General features: G+C 50.4%; 1 protein-coding gene across 2 annotated transcripts; it reads right to left on the reverse strand.

Annotated features, from left to right (window-relative positions):
• Positions 1–10751: 10751 nt before the first annotated feature.
• Positions 10752–15125, reverse strand: CHP2 (calcineurin like EF-hand protein 2). Of its 2 annotated transcripts, none has more exons than XM_025274695.3 (7): positions 14715–15125; positions 14208–14280; positions 14036–14116; positions 13779–13909; positions 13531–13592; positions 12415–12537; positions 10752–11382 (listed from the first exon to the last, which is right to left on the reverse strand). In XM_025274695.3, the coding sequence occupies exons 1-7, from the start codon at positions 14989–14991 to the stop codon at positions 11308–11310; spliced, it is 822 nt and encodes a 273-aa protein (XP_025130480.1). In that variant the 5' UTR covers positions 14992–15125; the 3' UTR covers positions 10752–11307. The 2 variants fall into 2 exon arrangements, with proteins under 2 accessions (XP_025130480.1, XP_025130481.1); XM_025274696.3 differs by having other exon boundaries at positions 10752–12214; positions 14715–15118.
• Positions 15126–15727: the final 602 nt, after the last annotated feature.

The following is a 15727-nucleotide window of genomic DNA, read 5'->3' on the forward strand; positions in this document are numbered from 1 at the left end:
GATTTATGAAAGCAGAGTGATCCTTAGGAGAGTCATGGTTTTAATCAGAGTTTAATGAACATTGAGGCTGAATATTTTTATATGATTTTGGACATTTGTATTTCTTTTTAAAATCGTCTTGCTCATTTCCTTGCCTATATGATATTCATCTTTTTAAAAGGATTTGAAAGAGCTATTTATATGTAAAAGATTTTAACCCCATGTTTAACATATATTAATATAATGCAAAGGATCCTTCAGTTTGCCCTTTAACTTCTTTCGTGTTTCTTTGGATATACAGAATTTCTATATATTTAGTACTATTAATAGTTTCCTTGGTGATTATTCTTAGAAAAGACTTGGCTACTCAAGATTACATTAATATTCCATTATATCCTTTTTAATTTTAAATCACTTATTTAATCTTGTGATGTGATTGGGGGGATCTAATATATAAATATATAATGTTTTATCATACATTGTATGTATACATACAATGTATAAACTCTGTGTGTGTGTGACTGTACTTTCTTTTTTGTCCCATTGGTCTTTCTGTAGCAATATCCCCACTGTCTTAAATATTTTGGTTTCAGGACTTCCTTGGTGGTCCAGTGGCTAAGACTCCACTGCAAAGGACATGGGTTTGATCCCTCATTGGGGAACTAAGATCCCACATGCCAAAAAAAATGTTCGGTTTCATAATAAATATTAACTTTTAAAACATATGTTAAGCATATACAAATATATGAAGCATAATGTGTGCTATTTAACATAACTATGTTTTAATAATTATTTCATGATCATGTTCATTGGTAAGTAAGGTCCATCTTAAAATTCATTTTAAAAAAGTATCCACTTCCCAGGCTTCCCTCATGGCTCAACGGTAAAGAATCTACCTACAGGAGACACAGGTTCGATCCCTGATCCGGGAAGGTCCCACATCCCTTGGGACAACTAAGCCTGTGGGCCACAACTGTTGAACCTGTGCTATAGAGCCCAGGAGCCACAGCTACTGAGCCCACGTGCCACAATTACTGAAGCCCGCATGCTCTAGAAACCAGACTCCGCAACAAGAGAATCCACCAAGATGAGGAGCCTGCTCACCACAGCTAGAGAGTAGCCCCTCTCGCCACAACTAGACAAAAGCCTGCGCAACAGTGAAGACCCAGCACAGCCAAAAATAAGTCATTTTCTTAAAAATCCACTTCCCTTCCCTGTACGATTGTGTGTCTGTTCCTAAATTCACATGTGACAAGTAAAAGATGGCCTTAAATCCTTTAAAACTCCTCTGCTCCAGAGAGGGAGTCCACCTCCTCTCCGCCTGTGGGCTCTGTGACTGGTTTGTCTGGTACATTATGGTGGAAGTGATGTTTCCAGGTCCCGGATTTTCCACTTCCTGTCTTCAGGGTCCCCATCTCTGGGAGCCCTGAGCTGCCATGGAGGAAGCCCACAACCTTCATACTGCCATGCCAGGGAGCCCAGCCTTCAAGCCATCCCCACCAAGGTGCCAGACCTGTGAGTAAAGCCAAGTCAGACCCTTCAGACCAGCCTGTGGCCAACCAAATACAACAGAGTGGCCTCAGTCAAAGTCAGCACCACGTGCTGCAGAAGAATTGCCCCGCTGGGCCCTGCCCTGATGCACAAAATTGTCAGGTATAATAAAATGCTGGTTGTTTTAAGCTAAGTTTTTGGGTGACTTGCTATACAGATACTGTTCTATCATGTGATAGAAATCATGACTCCCTGCCCGGGGAGTACACTTTCCTGCCCTGTGGACCTCAGGTTGGAGTGTGGCTTGCTTTGGCCAATGGTATCCAAGTAGACAAGTCCTATGGCAGGTCCACAGAGAAACTTAGCCGTGTTTCCTGCAGCTCTTTTGCTTTCCTTCTGCCATGAGGCATGCCCCTGAGGGGGGCTGCTCCTTCAGCCTGGGTCCTGCAGCATGAAGCCATGCAGAGCCAAGGAGGGCTGACCCACAGCTAACAACATACAGGGTAAACAAGGAATAAACTCTTGCTGTCTTAAGCCATCAACATTAGGAGTTTTCCATTATCACAGTCACATGTAGAATAATACGCGACACAACTGTTATTTCTCTCTTTTCATCACTCATGATAAAGTCTGAAAATGCCAGATATTCACTTCTCTAGCCTCTCTTACAGCTAGAGGTGTTCTTATTTTGATCAATGACAACTAAAAGACAATCTATGAGGGGGATATACATTTGGAAAAAAATTTCCTCAATGATCAAAATAGATAGACATGAAAGGAGTTAACTTTAGCTGCGCCAGCCATTCACCTGTTCTAGACTTTGTTCCTTTGACGGTGTGATGGTTAGAGCCACACCAGCCATTATGTAAACGGAATCAACAAAGCAGAGAATTAAAAGTCAATATACTGAGGAATGGAGAAGGCAATGGCAACCCACTCCAGTACTATTGCCTGGAAAATCCCATGGATGGAGGAGCCTGGTGGGCTGCCGTCTATGGGGTCGCACAGAGTCAGACACGACTGAAGCGACTTAGCAGCAGCAGCAGCATACTGAGGAATGGAAGGTTAAAAAATTTTTGGAGCTTTAATAAAATTGTTGAGCCACTCAACAACTCTAGAACTGTCTACCACCAAAAATATTTTATAATGTGAGGCAGTTGTCTCGATTGTTAAAGCCACAGTTAGTTGGTAATTCTGTTTTTTGTAGCTGAAAAAAAAAAACAAAAAAACCCCTAACTAGTATATAGTTACCTGTTGATTGCATGCAGCCTTTTTCTTTCCACAACAGCATTCTGATATTCCTTTAAGGAATCCATACCACACACACACACACACACACAATGCTCTATATTTTGGTACAAGTGGGATTGCAATCTCCAGCTCCTGGGATGAGCACATGACCAGTCTGGCCCATCAGAGTTTTACATCTACCTGGCTATAGCCAGGTAGTATAGAGGTTTATTTCTTTAAGCTGAGGTTCACTTCTGGGTCTTTTGGCAGCACTAAAAGAGAAAGAGAAAAGGGAAAGAGAGGTTCACTTTTCATTGAGATTGCTGCTGGGGAACAAAACCAGCACAGAAAGCACACACAAAGCAGAGTGGAGAGTGAAAAGACAAATTTCTGATATCATTGAGCCTTTGGGACCTTTTGCCAGGTCTCCCTTTGGACTCTCTTTCAGTTATATGAAACGATAAACTTCTATTCTTTCATAAGCTGGTTACAACGGAAAGATTCCTGACTGATACAGACCAGAGTCCTGGTTTACAGGTGGGGCCAAGGGGCCTCAGCTGAAGTAAAGCAGGGGTCGGGGTGGGGGTGAACTAGGGGAAGGATAAAGCATAATCACTCTACAAAGTACTGCTTTTATCTACCTCTTTCATAGATATAAGAGGCTGAGGCCTTGAAGGGTAAAGTTCCTTACCCAAGGTTGTTCAGCGAGTAATCAAAAGGATCCAGATTCAATCTCAGGCTTAATAGAACTCCAAAACTCGTTATTTTTACTGAACCACACTGATTCTCAGGTTAGCTGTATAACCAAGAGTCAAGTCTATATTTTGCTTTGTAAACATCAAAAGAGTTTTATTGGTGTTGGCTGGGTGGGGCAGAGGACAACCCAGAGTTTCCTTCTATTGTATTTGAGAGTCAAGTTCAGAATTCTTAATTACTTTCCTGATTAGCCATAATTAGCTTTACACAACATTACTACTTAAGTGCTGCTCCCCAAGGCTCCTACACGTGCTGTCTCAGGTTCAGTCACCTTGGCAAGGAAAGGGGATTTTGGAATTTCCATCTTATTTTCAGGAATATGTAGATGAGTTTTTCCAGAAAATTCCAGATCAGCAAAAGCCTTTCCCAGCATATCTGGTGGAACAGGCGAGGGTCAGCTTCAGAGCCTGTCCCACACCTCTCCAGGGAGCCCCTCTCAAGGGAGAATCCCAAGCACCAAGCCCCCAGTCCCTCCCTGGAGGACTCTGTTGTCTGAGTCCAGCAGGCGGCCAGGTTCACAGGCCCTGTTGCCAAGCTCACAGTCTTACCAGGTCTGGACACAAATGTCAGCAAGGGATTGCTGCTCTTAACATTTCCAGCTCTGTAACAATTCATCTGTCATAACGCCCTGCTGCTTGTCCTGGACCTGACCTGGTGAGTGGACTCACCCCGTGGCCACCCTCTACCAAACCCAAGCTGACCAGTAGCCCATCTGAGGAGCTGGATGCCCAACCCACCAATGGCTGCCTCCAAAATGGTCCCTGGACCCAGGATTGCTACCTCCCAGTTCCCCCAAGCCAGTGGATCCCAATGTGTTAGGAAAGGCATTGCTCATGTACCCAAGATGATTTTCCTAGATGACCCCACAGCTTTAAATAAAGCCAATCACTCAGTGACAAGATGGTTCTCTTTCTCCATGCTTCAGATCATCACAAAGGAGTTGTGCTTCAGGCAGCTTTGTCTTTTACAACTCTTTAACGCTTGCTAACCTCCCTTTTTGACTTTTTTTTTTTTTGGTTCCTTTGTGTGTATTGTGTTTGTATGGTTATTTTGTTTATGGCAGTTTGTAATTTACAAGAGTAATATTCAGTTTCCTTTATAAGCTCAAAGACATAAATTTTTAAACAAGTCGATTCATTGGCAAATAATAAGTGAATAATGGCACAGCGCGCAGACTGTATGGCAACAGTGCCGAGGGTGGCAAATAAATCAGTGACATTTGGCAGCTGCTGCTCAGAGCACAGGCCTCCCCGCCCATGTCGTCAGGCACCCGCCTCCCCATGGAACAAATCCACAGGCTACTCTGTCAGAGTCGGTATCAAGAGGGTGAGGTTCAGCCAGTTTATACCACGGCAGCCAGACGGACACCCCGCCCTCCTGCCTGACAAAGGTCTCCAACCTCCTGAGCTCAGCAAGATACAGGGGATTTCAGGCTGAGAAAAGGTGGGTTTGCTCCCCCACCCACCAGAACAGCAAGTAGAGACTAGGGGAATCCCCCAGTCCTTCCAGGGACCCTTACTGGTCAGGAGCACTAGTCACTGGTGGGCTTCCCACGTGGTTCAGTGGTAAAGAATCCACCTGCAATGCAGGAGACACAGGTTCGATCCTTGAGTCAGGAATATCCCTTGGAGGAGGAAATGGCAACCCACTCCAGTATTCTTGCCTGGAAAATCCCATTGACAGAGGAGCCTGGTGGGCTACAGTCCACGGGGTCACAAAGACTCAGACACAACTTAACAATTAAACAACTAGTCACTGATGCAGAGCAGGTGTGGAACCAGAGCCTATAGGCCAGCGTTTCTAAAAGTTCAATCTTTGGGCCTCCAATATCAGAATCATGTATTTAAAATATAGATTTCCCTGGAGACTCAGGAGCTCTCAAATGGGGTCAAAGGGTCTGAACTTTTAAATCAGATGATAGTTACTGCTGGGAAAATTTGAGAAACATTGTAATGGGGAAAAGACCAACTATAAAGGATGATTCCCACCCACCCACGCCTTCCCTCTCCTCTTCTCTCTATGCCCAAATCTTCCCCCAGAGTGCCTGGAAAAAATAACTATTCAGTGAGATTTATACCCTCCCCCCACCTTCCATTGGAGCCAAAAACGAAGGAAACATCTCTCAATCAAAAAGTCTTTGTATAAGCAGAAGTCCTCAGACAAAAGCCCAAAATTTCATCAGAAATCAAACATCCACTTTGCCCCCTCCCCTCCGCTGTGAAACTTATCTGTCAGAATCACATAATCACAATGCGAAAGTCTAAGTGGGGTCAATGTACCACCTCAGATAATTCCACGTTCCTAGAGCCCCAAAGGTGCATAGTCTTTGCATGACCTCAAACTCCCTGGACTCAGAAAACACCAGGAGCTGCCCAGACACCTGACCAGGGGCTCCTTCTAAGTGTCCCATGGAGCACCAGCAACACCTGAGGACCATGAGCTTGTGTTCTGGAAGGTCCGGCACATGTCAGGCTGAGTGTCTCCAGAGTGCCCTGAGACAAGGTTTGGAGAGCAAGGTGTCTGCTTGTGAGGTGATCCAGGAAACACTGATAGGGGAAAGAGAGACAGGACAAAAGGGGCCAAACAGGGTGCCATGGGAGCAGGCTAATACCATGGGCAACTGGGCTCAAGCCTGCTGGAGAGTCTGAGAGTGAAGAGAACATACCCCTGTTGTCCCACCTGAGAGGTGAGGAAGCAGGTATTTAGCTTTCCATTTCCAGATGGCGCAGTGGGAAAAAAAATTCACCTGCCAATGCAGGAGACACAAGAGATGGGGGTTCGATCCCTGGGTCAGGAAGATCCCCTGGAGAAGGAAATGGCAACCCACTCCAGTATTCTTGCTGGGAAATCCCATGAAAAGAGGAGCCTGGAGAGCTACAGTCCATGGGGTTGCAAACCGTCGGACACGATTGACCCCACCTCAGTCAGTCAGTCCATCTCTCATTGGGTGAGAGCTGCCCCATGGTCACTGACTCCCTGGCACTTAAGCCAGCCCCTCTCACAGAAGCTGAGCACGTGCCTACAGCAGGCAAAGCCCCCAGGACAGACTGTCCCCCCTGCTTGCAGGAAGCAGCCATTGGGGTTGGTTGCTCAAAAAATGAAAAACAGAATTAACATATGATCCAGCAATCCTACTTCTGAGCACATATCCAAAGGAAACGAAATGGCTATCTTGAAAAGATATCTGCACTCCATGTTTTTTTGCAGCATTATTCACAATAATCAATCCAAATGTCCATCAACAGATGAATAGATAAAAATGTGGTATAGGAGGTTGAGCTATGAGCACCACTGTTTTGCGCCAGGAATCCTGTTGGGAAGGTCTGGCGCTAGGCCACGTGGTGTCCTGGAAGCCAGTGAACTAGACTCAGCACAGAGGAAACAAGGTCAGACTTTACTCTTTATCACCCAGGTTCTGTTTTTATTCCCTGGGGATTCTGTGTGGGCTTTGCTGGTGACAAACCCCTCCTCTGCCTTTTGTCCAGCTCCTCCCTGTGTGGATCTGAGGGGACGCTGAGGGCCTGGGTCTTTTTCGGGAACTGCTTCCTGCTGAGCATGGGTGGCCTGAGCTGAGGAGAGGAACTTCTCTAGGTCTGTGTGGTTGCCCCCAGGCCTCGGTCCTGACTGGTCTCATCCCCAGATGGGCGATCCCCATTTGTCTAACCTTTGGGAGACAAAGGACCCCAAACAGTTTAAGATCCATGGCCCAAATGTTAGCAAAAGAATAACACTCCCATGTCAAATTTTTCCTGAAAATGCAGATGTCTAGGCCTTTGGCCCTGGCCCAAGGCTTACGGCCAAGCCTGAATCTCCCTTGCCACACTTCAGTTGTTTCTCAGAAGAGAAGCTTCAGGTCAGACAGAGGGTCACACAAGTGGTCCAGGGGGTCTGGCCCATTTCCCCAGGTCATTTCTCCAGAGATTGGGGCAGAATATCAGTCCCCAGCATGGCCAGCATGGTGTACCAATTAGGGAAAATTGGATGTACATCTTCAGTGGCTTCACTGATCGCCCTGAGGTCCTGTACCAGCCAATATTCCCCATTGGGTTTCTTTAGGGGGAGGATAGGGTATTACAGGCTGATTGGCCTGGTCTAATAAGGCCCTGGTCATTTACGATCTGTGTCACAAGGGAAGGCTGGCAGAGAGGGTACTGCTTTCTATTGGGCTGTGTATGTCTGGGTTTTAGATGGACTATCACAGGACTGGCTCTGGTAGCTGGTCCTACCTGTCCCTGGGCCCAGAGCTCAGGATTTACTCCAGGGAGATGGACTTGCTCTGTGTGGGGAGCTTTGTCCTCAGTTATTAACATTATCATCTTCTGCCTCTTTGTCTAAGGGGACACCAGTCTCCAGTTTGTCTCCCATTAGGTGGAGCTGCTACTGCTGCTAAGTCACTTCAGTTGTGTCCGACTCTGTGCGACCCCATAGATGGCAGCCCACCAGGCTCCCCCGTCCCTGGGATTTTCCAGGCAAGAACACTGGAGTGGGTTGCCGTTTCCTTCTCCAATGCATGAAAGTGAAAAGTGAAAGGTAAGTTGCTCAGTCATATCCGACCCTTAGCGACCCCATGGACTGCAGCCTACCAGGCTCCTCCGTCCATGGGATTTTCCAGGCAAGAGTACTGGAGTGGGGTGCCATTGCCTTCTCCGATTAGGTGGAGAGTAACCCCCAATTTGGGGATTACTTCCCAGGTGGCGCTAGTGGTAAAGAACCTACCTTCCAGTTCTCAGTAGGAGACATAAAAGATCATGGGTTTGATCCCTTGGTCAGGAAGATCCCCTGGAGGAGGGCATGGTAACCCACTCCAGTATTCTTGCCTGGAGAATACCACGGACAGAGGAGCCTGGCAGGCTACAGTCCACAGGGTCACAAAGAGTCAGACACAACTGAAGCAACTTAGCACAGACACTACCCCCAGTTTCTGTAAGATATCTCTTCCTAGCAGGAGTAGAGGGCATTCAGGGATGAACTGGAAGGAATGGGTACACCTGTGTTCATACAGTTCACACTCTAGTAGCTCTATGAATGTCCTTTCTTAGGCCTTTCCTGATAGCCCCATAATTTTACAATTTTTTATGACCAAGTTTGCCTGATCCGGTTTTTGTTGTTGTTTAGTCACTAAGTCCTGACCCCACAGACTGTAGCCTGCCATGGAATTTTCTAGGCAAGAATACTGGAGTGGGTCACCATTTCCTTCTCCAGAGGATCTTCCTGACCCAGGGATCAAACCTGCGTCTCCTGCATTGCAGGCGGATCCGCTACCACTGAGCCACCTGGGAAGCAATCCAGCATTCAGAACCAAGTAAGTGGCACTGGTGTCCACTAAGAATTCAACAGTCTTTGCCCTTATACCCAGAGTCAGCCAGGGCTCCTTGAGAGTCCGTTGGAGTGCCAGCTTAGGAGCCTCCTGACCCCAACATTCTTCATCTTTCTGAACCTTTTGCTGTCAAGGATAGTAGCTGAGATTTGCATTTCCATCCCTTTTGGGGGGGTCACATTCTCTTTTCCAGGTCCCTCTTGTGTACATACGGCACACTGATTAGGTCCTAGCTGCCCTGGCTTGCTGTCCCCCAATGGGGGCCAGAGGTCACTCATCAGAGTCAAGAGTCTCTGGGTGGTTAGTCCAGGTTCCCATGCTGACTGGTTGATGTTGGAGGGCAGGAGCCAGTAGCTGGCCTCGCCTCCGGGCCTTTTTATGCTCTGCTTTTTGAGAGCGGCTCACAGGTCTCCCCAGCCCACTTCTGGAAGAAGTCAGGTCACTGGTCTCATGCCTCCCTTGGGACCCTTTCATGCTCAGGTGTCTTTAGTGCCTTTTCCTGAGTGTACTCATTCTGTTTTTTCATGAGTACCCATGATCTGGGTTTTTCTTGGTCTCACCTCTTGGCTCACAGGGCTGCCCACGCTCCTTCACTAAACTGGAAGTGATGGAGAATGCTACTGTTGACCCCTGGAGGTCAGCAAGGACAGTAAGAAGCTCTGGTGCAGCCATGACATCGTGTACAGAGGTCAAGAGGACAGACCGCTGGCAAGACAGCAGGCAGGACTGCGGGGCTCCCTCTGGTCCACGGATCCCCACTGTCCCCGGGCATCCAGCAGCATGGGAGACCAGCCAGAGACAGCAGATAGACACGCGTGAGTTTCAGTCTCTGATCCCCAGAGATGCCACAGTGGGAGGGACCCGCTTAAGGGGGCACAGTCCAGATGACTATGGGGGCTATGCTGGGTGCACACCACACCTGGGTACCAGGTTGCTGGGCAGAGTGGTTCTGAGTTCATCCAGAGGCCACCAGCATTCTACCCCATCAGACTGTACTTGGAGATTAGTCAGTCATCCTAACTCGAACCTCCCAAAGCCACCACAGTCCTCCCACGAGAGCAAACTGGAGCCTAGGGGATTGGTGCAGGCCAAAAAGCCATGATCTGCCCTATCTGGGTCACCAGAACTTGTTACCAATGCTTTTGAGTCAGTCCTCTCAGTCTTCCTGCCCTGTGTTGTTGAAGCCAATAAAATGAGACCAAGTTTGGTTCAGAAGCAAAAAAATAAAGTGGTATACACATTGTTGTTGTTTAGTCACTAAGTCATGTCCAACTCTTTGCAACCCTACAGACTGTAGCCCGCCAGGAAAGCTATGACAAACCTAGACAGTGTATTAAAGTAGAGACATCACTTTGCCAATAAAGGTCCATATAGTCAAAGCTATGGTTTTTCCAGTAGTCATATAGGGATGTGAGAGGTGGACAATAAAGAAGGCTTAGTGTCGAAGAACTGATGCTTTCAAACTGCAGTGATGAAGGAAACTCTTGAGAGTCCCTTGAATAGCAAGATCCAACCAGTCAATCCTAAAGGAAATCAGTCCTGAATACTCATTGGAAGGACTGATGCTGAAGCTCCAATACTTTGGCCACCTGATGCGAATAGCCGACTCATTGGGAAAGACCCTGATGCTGGGAAAGATTGAAGGCAAAAGGAGAAGAGGGCAGCAGAGGATGAGATGGTTAGAGAGCATCACCAACTTAATGGAAATGAATCTGAGGAAAGCCCCGGAGATAATGATGGATAGGGGAACCTGGCACGCTGCAGTCAGAGAGCTGCACTCAGAGAGTCGGACGCAACTTAACGACTGAACAAAAATCCAAGCTGAGTAATTTCCAGAGATCTGCCATACAACGTAGCACCTACAGTAAACAATATTGTGCACTAAAACATGTGTTAAGCAGGTAGGTCTCATAGTAAATGTTCTTAGTACACATTACACTCATTTAAAAAAAATAAAAAACAAAGGGACACAAGGAAATTTTTGGAGATGATGGATATGTTTATTACCTTGATCGTGGTAATGGTAATACAAGAGTATACATATGTCCAAACTCACCAAATTGCATACATTAATTATATGTAGTTTTTTGTACACCAATTATACCTCAATAAATCTGGGGAAAAGTCATTGGCATACACAGTAATGGTGAATGCCAGGCAGCTGATATGCTAATAAATGTTTAACAACAGGCTCTTCTAAGCGGAAAAGCCCCAAACTGTTGCATCTGCCAGTGTTTATGATGTAGACTCCCAACACAGCAGTTTGAAGCCACCAAGTCTGACATCACTGAAGACAGAGTCAGGAAGACTGAAGCACAATTGCCTCCCATGTGCTGATACAAGACAACTTCAGCACAGGCTTGGGAAGGGATACAGGCATCTCCTATATGTACAGCCAGAGTGCTTCATGATGGACATAGGATCTCCAGATTTTATGTGACTTTTATACTCTATTCTGTGAAATGCCAATGTTTGAACATCTTACCATGAAAAAAAAAGGAAGTACTCCCCAAACCTTTTAATTATCTCATACTCTAGGAAGATGTCTTCTTTATTATTTTTACATCACCTCTTCCCCAGCTACCCATCCTCATCACACTGGCGAATACCTATGAGATCAGAGAAAACCCATTTAAGAAACCAGACTTTAAGAATCCCTCCACTTGGTCAACCCAACAGTAATGGAGATCTCTTGTTTTGCTTGACCAATATCTTTTCCCCTTCTGATAAAAGCCTTTCATTTTCCTTGAAGCAACCACCCCTTATCCTATCTGGAGTCCTCAGGCCTTACTTCCTGGCTTTAGTGGTTGGCACATGACACAGTCCTGGCCAAATAGAGTTCCATTCCCCTGGAGAAGGGACAAGGCTCCAGTGGGGCTAAGGACATTCTTTGTTTGGAATTGTTGAAAAAAGAAAATCTCTTCCCACTGCTAGGAGGATGGAAGCCTGGAGCTGCTAGTGACCATCCTCCACCACAAGGAAAGAGCCCCCCTGAGAATGAATCCAATACAAAAGAAAGCTGAGATGAGAAACAGAGAAAAAACTGAGTCCCAATAGCATCTTTTGAGCCCTTGGATCCAGCCGTGCCTGAGACACTTCCAGACTCCCAGTTTTCTAAAGATACTTTCATACTTTTTCAATGTATGAGCCCATAAAATTCCTCTTTAACTTTGATTTGGGTTTTCGGTCACTTAAAACTGCCAAGATTTCTGGCCCATTCACAGATCTGCGATCAGGTAAGTTATTACACACCCTTCCGGTTTTCTCTCCTTGGCCCTAAATAGAGCTCAGTGTAGACGTAAGAATACAGTTCACTGGGGCTGTGCCTCCCCAGATGAATCCCAAGCAGAACTGGTCCATGTAAGCTACCCAAAGGCACAACGGGGGTCACTTCAGAATCCGGATGCTCATTTTCTGTTCAATGTTCATCTTTTCTAAGGACTGGGGAGGGCAAGATGGGTGGTAGTCAAGAGGCTTGAATTCCAAACCTCTATGCTTCCAACCTCCTTTCCCATTCCCGAGGCCCCATGATTCTCTGGGGACCCCTCTCTTTATGCCCTCCTCCTTCCAACATCATCCCCCATGTCCACCTGTCCCAGGGACTCCTGATCTCAGCTCCCCAGGCCTGAGGGCACCCTAACCTTGGCAAACTCCAGGAAGGACAGAGCTCCATCCCCATCTTCATCCGCTTCCTGCACCGTGCGGTCGGCGATGCTCTCCAGCTGCTCTTCTGTCACCTGTACTCCAACCATCAGTCGGAGTGCCTGGGATGTTGGAGGAAGAGACAGAGACAGCCATAAAGAGGAGGCACAAGGACCACGAGCACCAACACCCAAACCTTGTCCACATCACCCCAGCTGTTAGTACCAATTTTGCAATCCATCCCTCCTTCACTTTTCACCCCATTCCACTCACTTCCCACCACAACCCCCAATAATTCTCATCACTTCTCCATCCAACCCCCCACGTGGCCTTCACTATCCCAGGTTCACCTCAGCAACATACAGCAAGCTACTGCATGCATGCTAAGTTGCTTTGCTCGTGTCTGACTTGTGCGCCCCTACTGAATGTAGCCCACCTGGCTCCTCTGTCCAGGGGATTCTCCAGGCAAGAATAACTGGACTGGGTTGTCATGCCCTCACCAGGGATCTTCCCAACCCAGGGCTTGAACCCACATCTCTTGGGTCTCTTGTATTAGCAGGCGGGTTCTTAACCCAACCTCCGTCTATCTTCCACCCCCTTCCCCACCTCATCCTTCAGTTAGTCCTAAATCCATCCTCCACTCCATCACAGTGTTTCTCAGTCTCAGCACTATTGACATTTGGGGCCAGATAACCCCTTGTCATGGGGGCAGAGGGCTACCTTGTGTATTGTAAAATGTTCAGCAGAGTTCCTGACCTCTGCCTACTAAGTGTCAGGAGCACTGCCCCTTCCCCTTCTTTCCCTTCCCCTTCTTCCCCTTCCCCTTCTTCCCCTTCCCCTTCTTCATTCGCAACAACCAAAAATGCTTTTTAGATACTGCCAATATCATTCAGGGGGCAAAACCTTCCCCCCTCCAACCCCCACATTGAGAGCCACTGATCTATGTCTAACCTCATACCGAAATGTTCCCCATTCCATCTCCCAACTAACCCACATTCCAATACCACTCATTCCCATTGCCCACCCAAGACCCCAGTCATCTGCATCTCCCACCCATAAACATCTCCCCATCTTCCACAACTGGGTCACATCTCTTGCCCCTGCGTTCTTCCAACCTGCAGCATCTCATGCCTGGAGATCTTTCCATCTCGATCCAAGTCGTAGAGCTGAAAGGCAACTGGGAAGAAAGTGGAGGAGGGAAAGGATGGGTCTTCCCTGGTTCTCTTCCCTCAAAATTTCATCTTGGGGGAGTGGGGGCGGGGGGCGGGGGCGGGGCTCCCAAAGGGAGTAGGAGGGACCTGGGGCCTCTCATGGGGCGTGGTAAATCTGGGGTCTCACTGTGGGGAGCGGGGCACAAACTCACAGCGAAGTTTGTTCATTCTGCTGTTGAGGGGCTCGGGTTCCTTGGGGTCCCGGTTTCCATCGTCCTCTTCATCCACAGGTCGAAAATGAGCCAGGACTCTGACAAAGCCTGGAAAGTCCAGTCGCAGACTCCTGGGAAGGGAGAGGGCAGGTGGGCAATGGGGCAGAAGCGGTGTTCACCGTGACCATCCCTCTGCCTCTGGTCCTGACCTCCCCTGGCAAGCTCTCACCTCCATCTTCCCACCCCGGGAGGCTCACCCGTCTGGGAAGAAGCTGTCTATAATGCGGTCGCCCAGGGGGTTCACGGCCAGCGCCCCGATCTGCTGCAGATCCATGCGGCTGGAAAGACAAAGTTCAAAGAGGAGATGGCCAGGGAGGGGACAGAGTCAGAAAGCAGAGGTGAGAGGTCAGAAGGCCAGCTCCTGCTCACCTCAGGTAGCCCTTGCCGGTCCTATCCAGAGCGTTGAATCGGTCGTAGAGGCGGCGCAGACTGGACTGCGAGACTGCGGGGCGGGGAGGAGGGGCGGAAAGAAGGGGGTCGGGGGAGTGAGGTGGACGCTGGGGACGCGCCGGGATCCCGGGGCGCGCGCCGTTCACCCAGCGGCAGCAGGGGGTGGGCAGGGGGGCGGAGGGCTGGCTGAAAGGAGGGTTCCCAGGGGCCGAGAGGGCAGGGAGGGGGCGGGCGTGACGAGACCCACGAGACCCGGGAGATCCGGGAGACCAAAGCCACCCCTTCCATCCGCCTCCGTCCGCCTCAACGCCGGCCCAGGGCCACTCGGGGGCCCGCAAGCCGGGAGCCGGGACCCCTGGGTGAACGCGCCTCCCACCCCCCAGCGAGCCGGGCTGCCGGGATCTCCTAGGTTCTCCAGGCCCCGGGACCCCGACCGGAGCCGCCCGGGACCCCGCCGGGCCCCCGGACGCGGCGCGCCGCACTCACAGCCGGTCTCCTGCCGGAGGCTGTCCACGTCGGGGATCCTGGCGGCGTGGGAGCTGCGGGAGCCCATGGCCGAGCTGCCGCCGGACCGCTGTCCTCCCCGCCCGCCGCCCAGGCGCGGCCGCCTTGTGGCCCCGGGGACGAAGGCCGCAGCCTTGGCGGGGAGCCAGGCTCCTGAACCCCGGCGTTCCTTGCCTCCCACCAGCGACCCGGGCGAATGGAAAGCCGGGCCCAGGGTGCCGGGGTCAGCAGGGCGGGCGCGAACAACAGGCGGTTTCATCCCTAGACTCTGAGGTCGGGCGGGGAGGGGCTGGGCAGGGCTGGGCCCGCCCCGCCGTGGGCCCGGCCCCCTCCCCAGGGTCCGCCTCTTCCCCCGCCCGCGGGACTGTCCCCAACACCGGCGGGTCCTCTTCCCCCTCCCGAGGGTCTGTCTCTCCCCCTCGCCCGCGGGTCTGTCCCCACCCCCCGCGTGTCCTCCTCCCCCTGCGAGTGTCCGCCCCACCGCGGGCCCGACCCCCTACCCAGGATCCACTCCCCACCTCCCCTCCGCCGCGGCCCGGCCCCCCTCCCGAGGGTCCGCCTCCCCCCGCCGCCCGCGGGTCTGTCCCCACCCACGGCGGGTCCTCTTCCGCCCCTCCCCGAGGGTCCGCTTCTGCCCCCGCCCGCGGGCCGGCGCCCCCCACCAAGGATCAGTCCCCACCTCCCCCGCCGCGGGTTCATTTCCCCCGCGAGGGTCCTCCTCCCCACTTTGGGTCCACCTCCGCGCCCACCCCCACCCCCGCAGGTCCGTCCCCCCTCCCGGGTCCACCCCTCCTCCACCGTCCGACGTACCCCCTCACGAGGATCCGCCCCACGCCCGAGGATTCGCCCCCCATCCCCAGAGTCCGCCTCCCCGCCACCCCGCGCCCCGCGAATCCGCGTTCCCACGCTCGCTGGGGCACCGACCTGCCATCTCCCGCCCCGCCCGGCCCGGCCCTCCCGGCCCGAGGCCTCCCCGGTCCTGAAGAGCAAGGCTC

The sequence above is a fragment of the Bubalus bubalis genome, chromosome 24 (genome assembly GCF_019923935.1).
Source record: "Bubalus bubalis isolate 160015118507 breed Murrah chromosome 24, NDDB_SH_1, whole genome shotgun sequence".
NCBI classification, from domain to species: Eukaryota; Metazoa; Chordata; class Mammalia; order Artiodactyla; family Bovidae; genus Bubalus; species Bubalus bubalis.

Coding starts and splice junctions, on each gene's coding strand:
- CHP2 (XM_025274695.3), bottom strand. CDS start 14,991: ATGAAACCGCCTGTTGTTCGCGCCCGCCCTGCTGACCCCGGCACCCTG. Junction 13,910..14,035: donor GACAGCTTCTTCCCAGACGG/GTGAGCCTCCCG, acceptor CTCCCTTCCCAG/GAGTCTGCGACTGGACTTTC. Junction 13,593..13,778: donor CAGAATGAACAAACTTCGCT/GTGAGTTTGTGC, acceptor CTTTCTTCCCAG/TTGCCTTTCAGCTCTACGAC.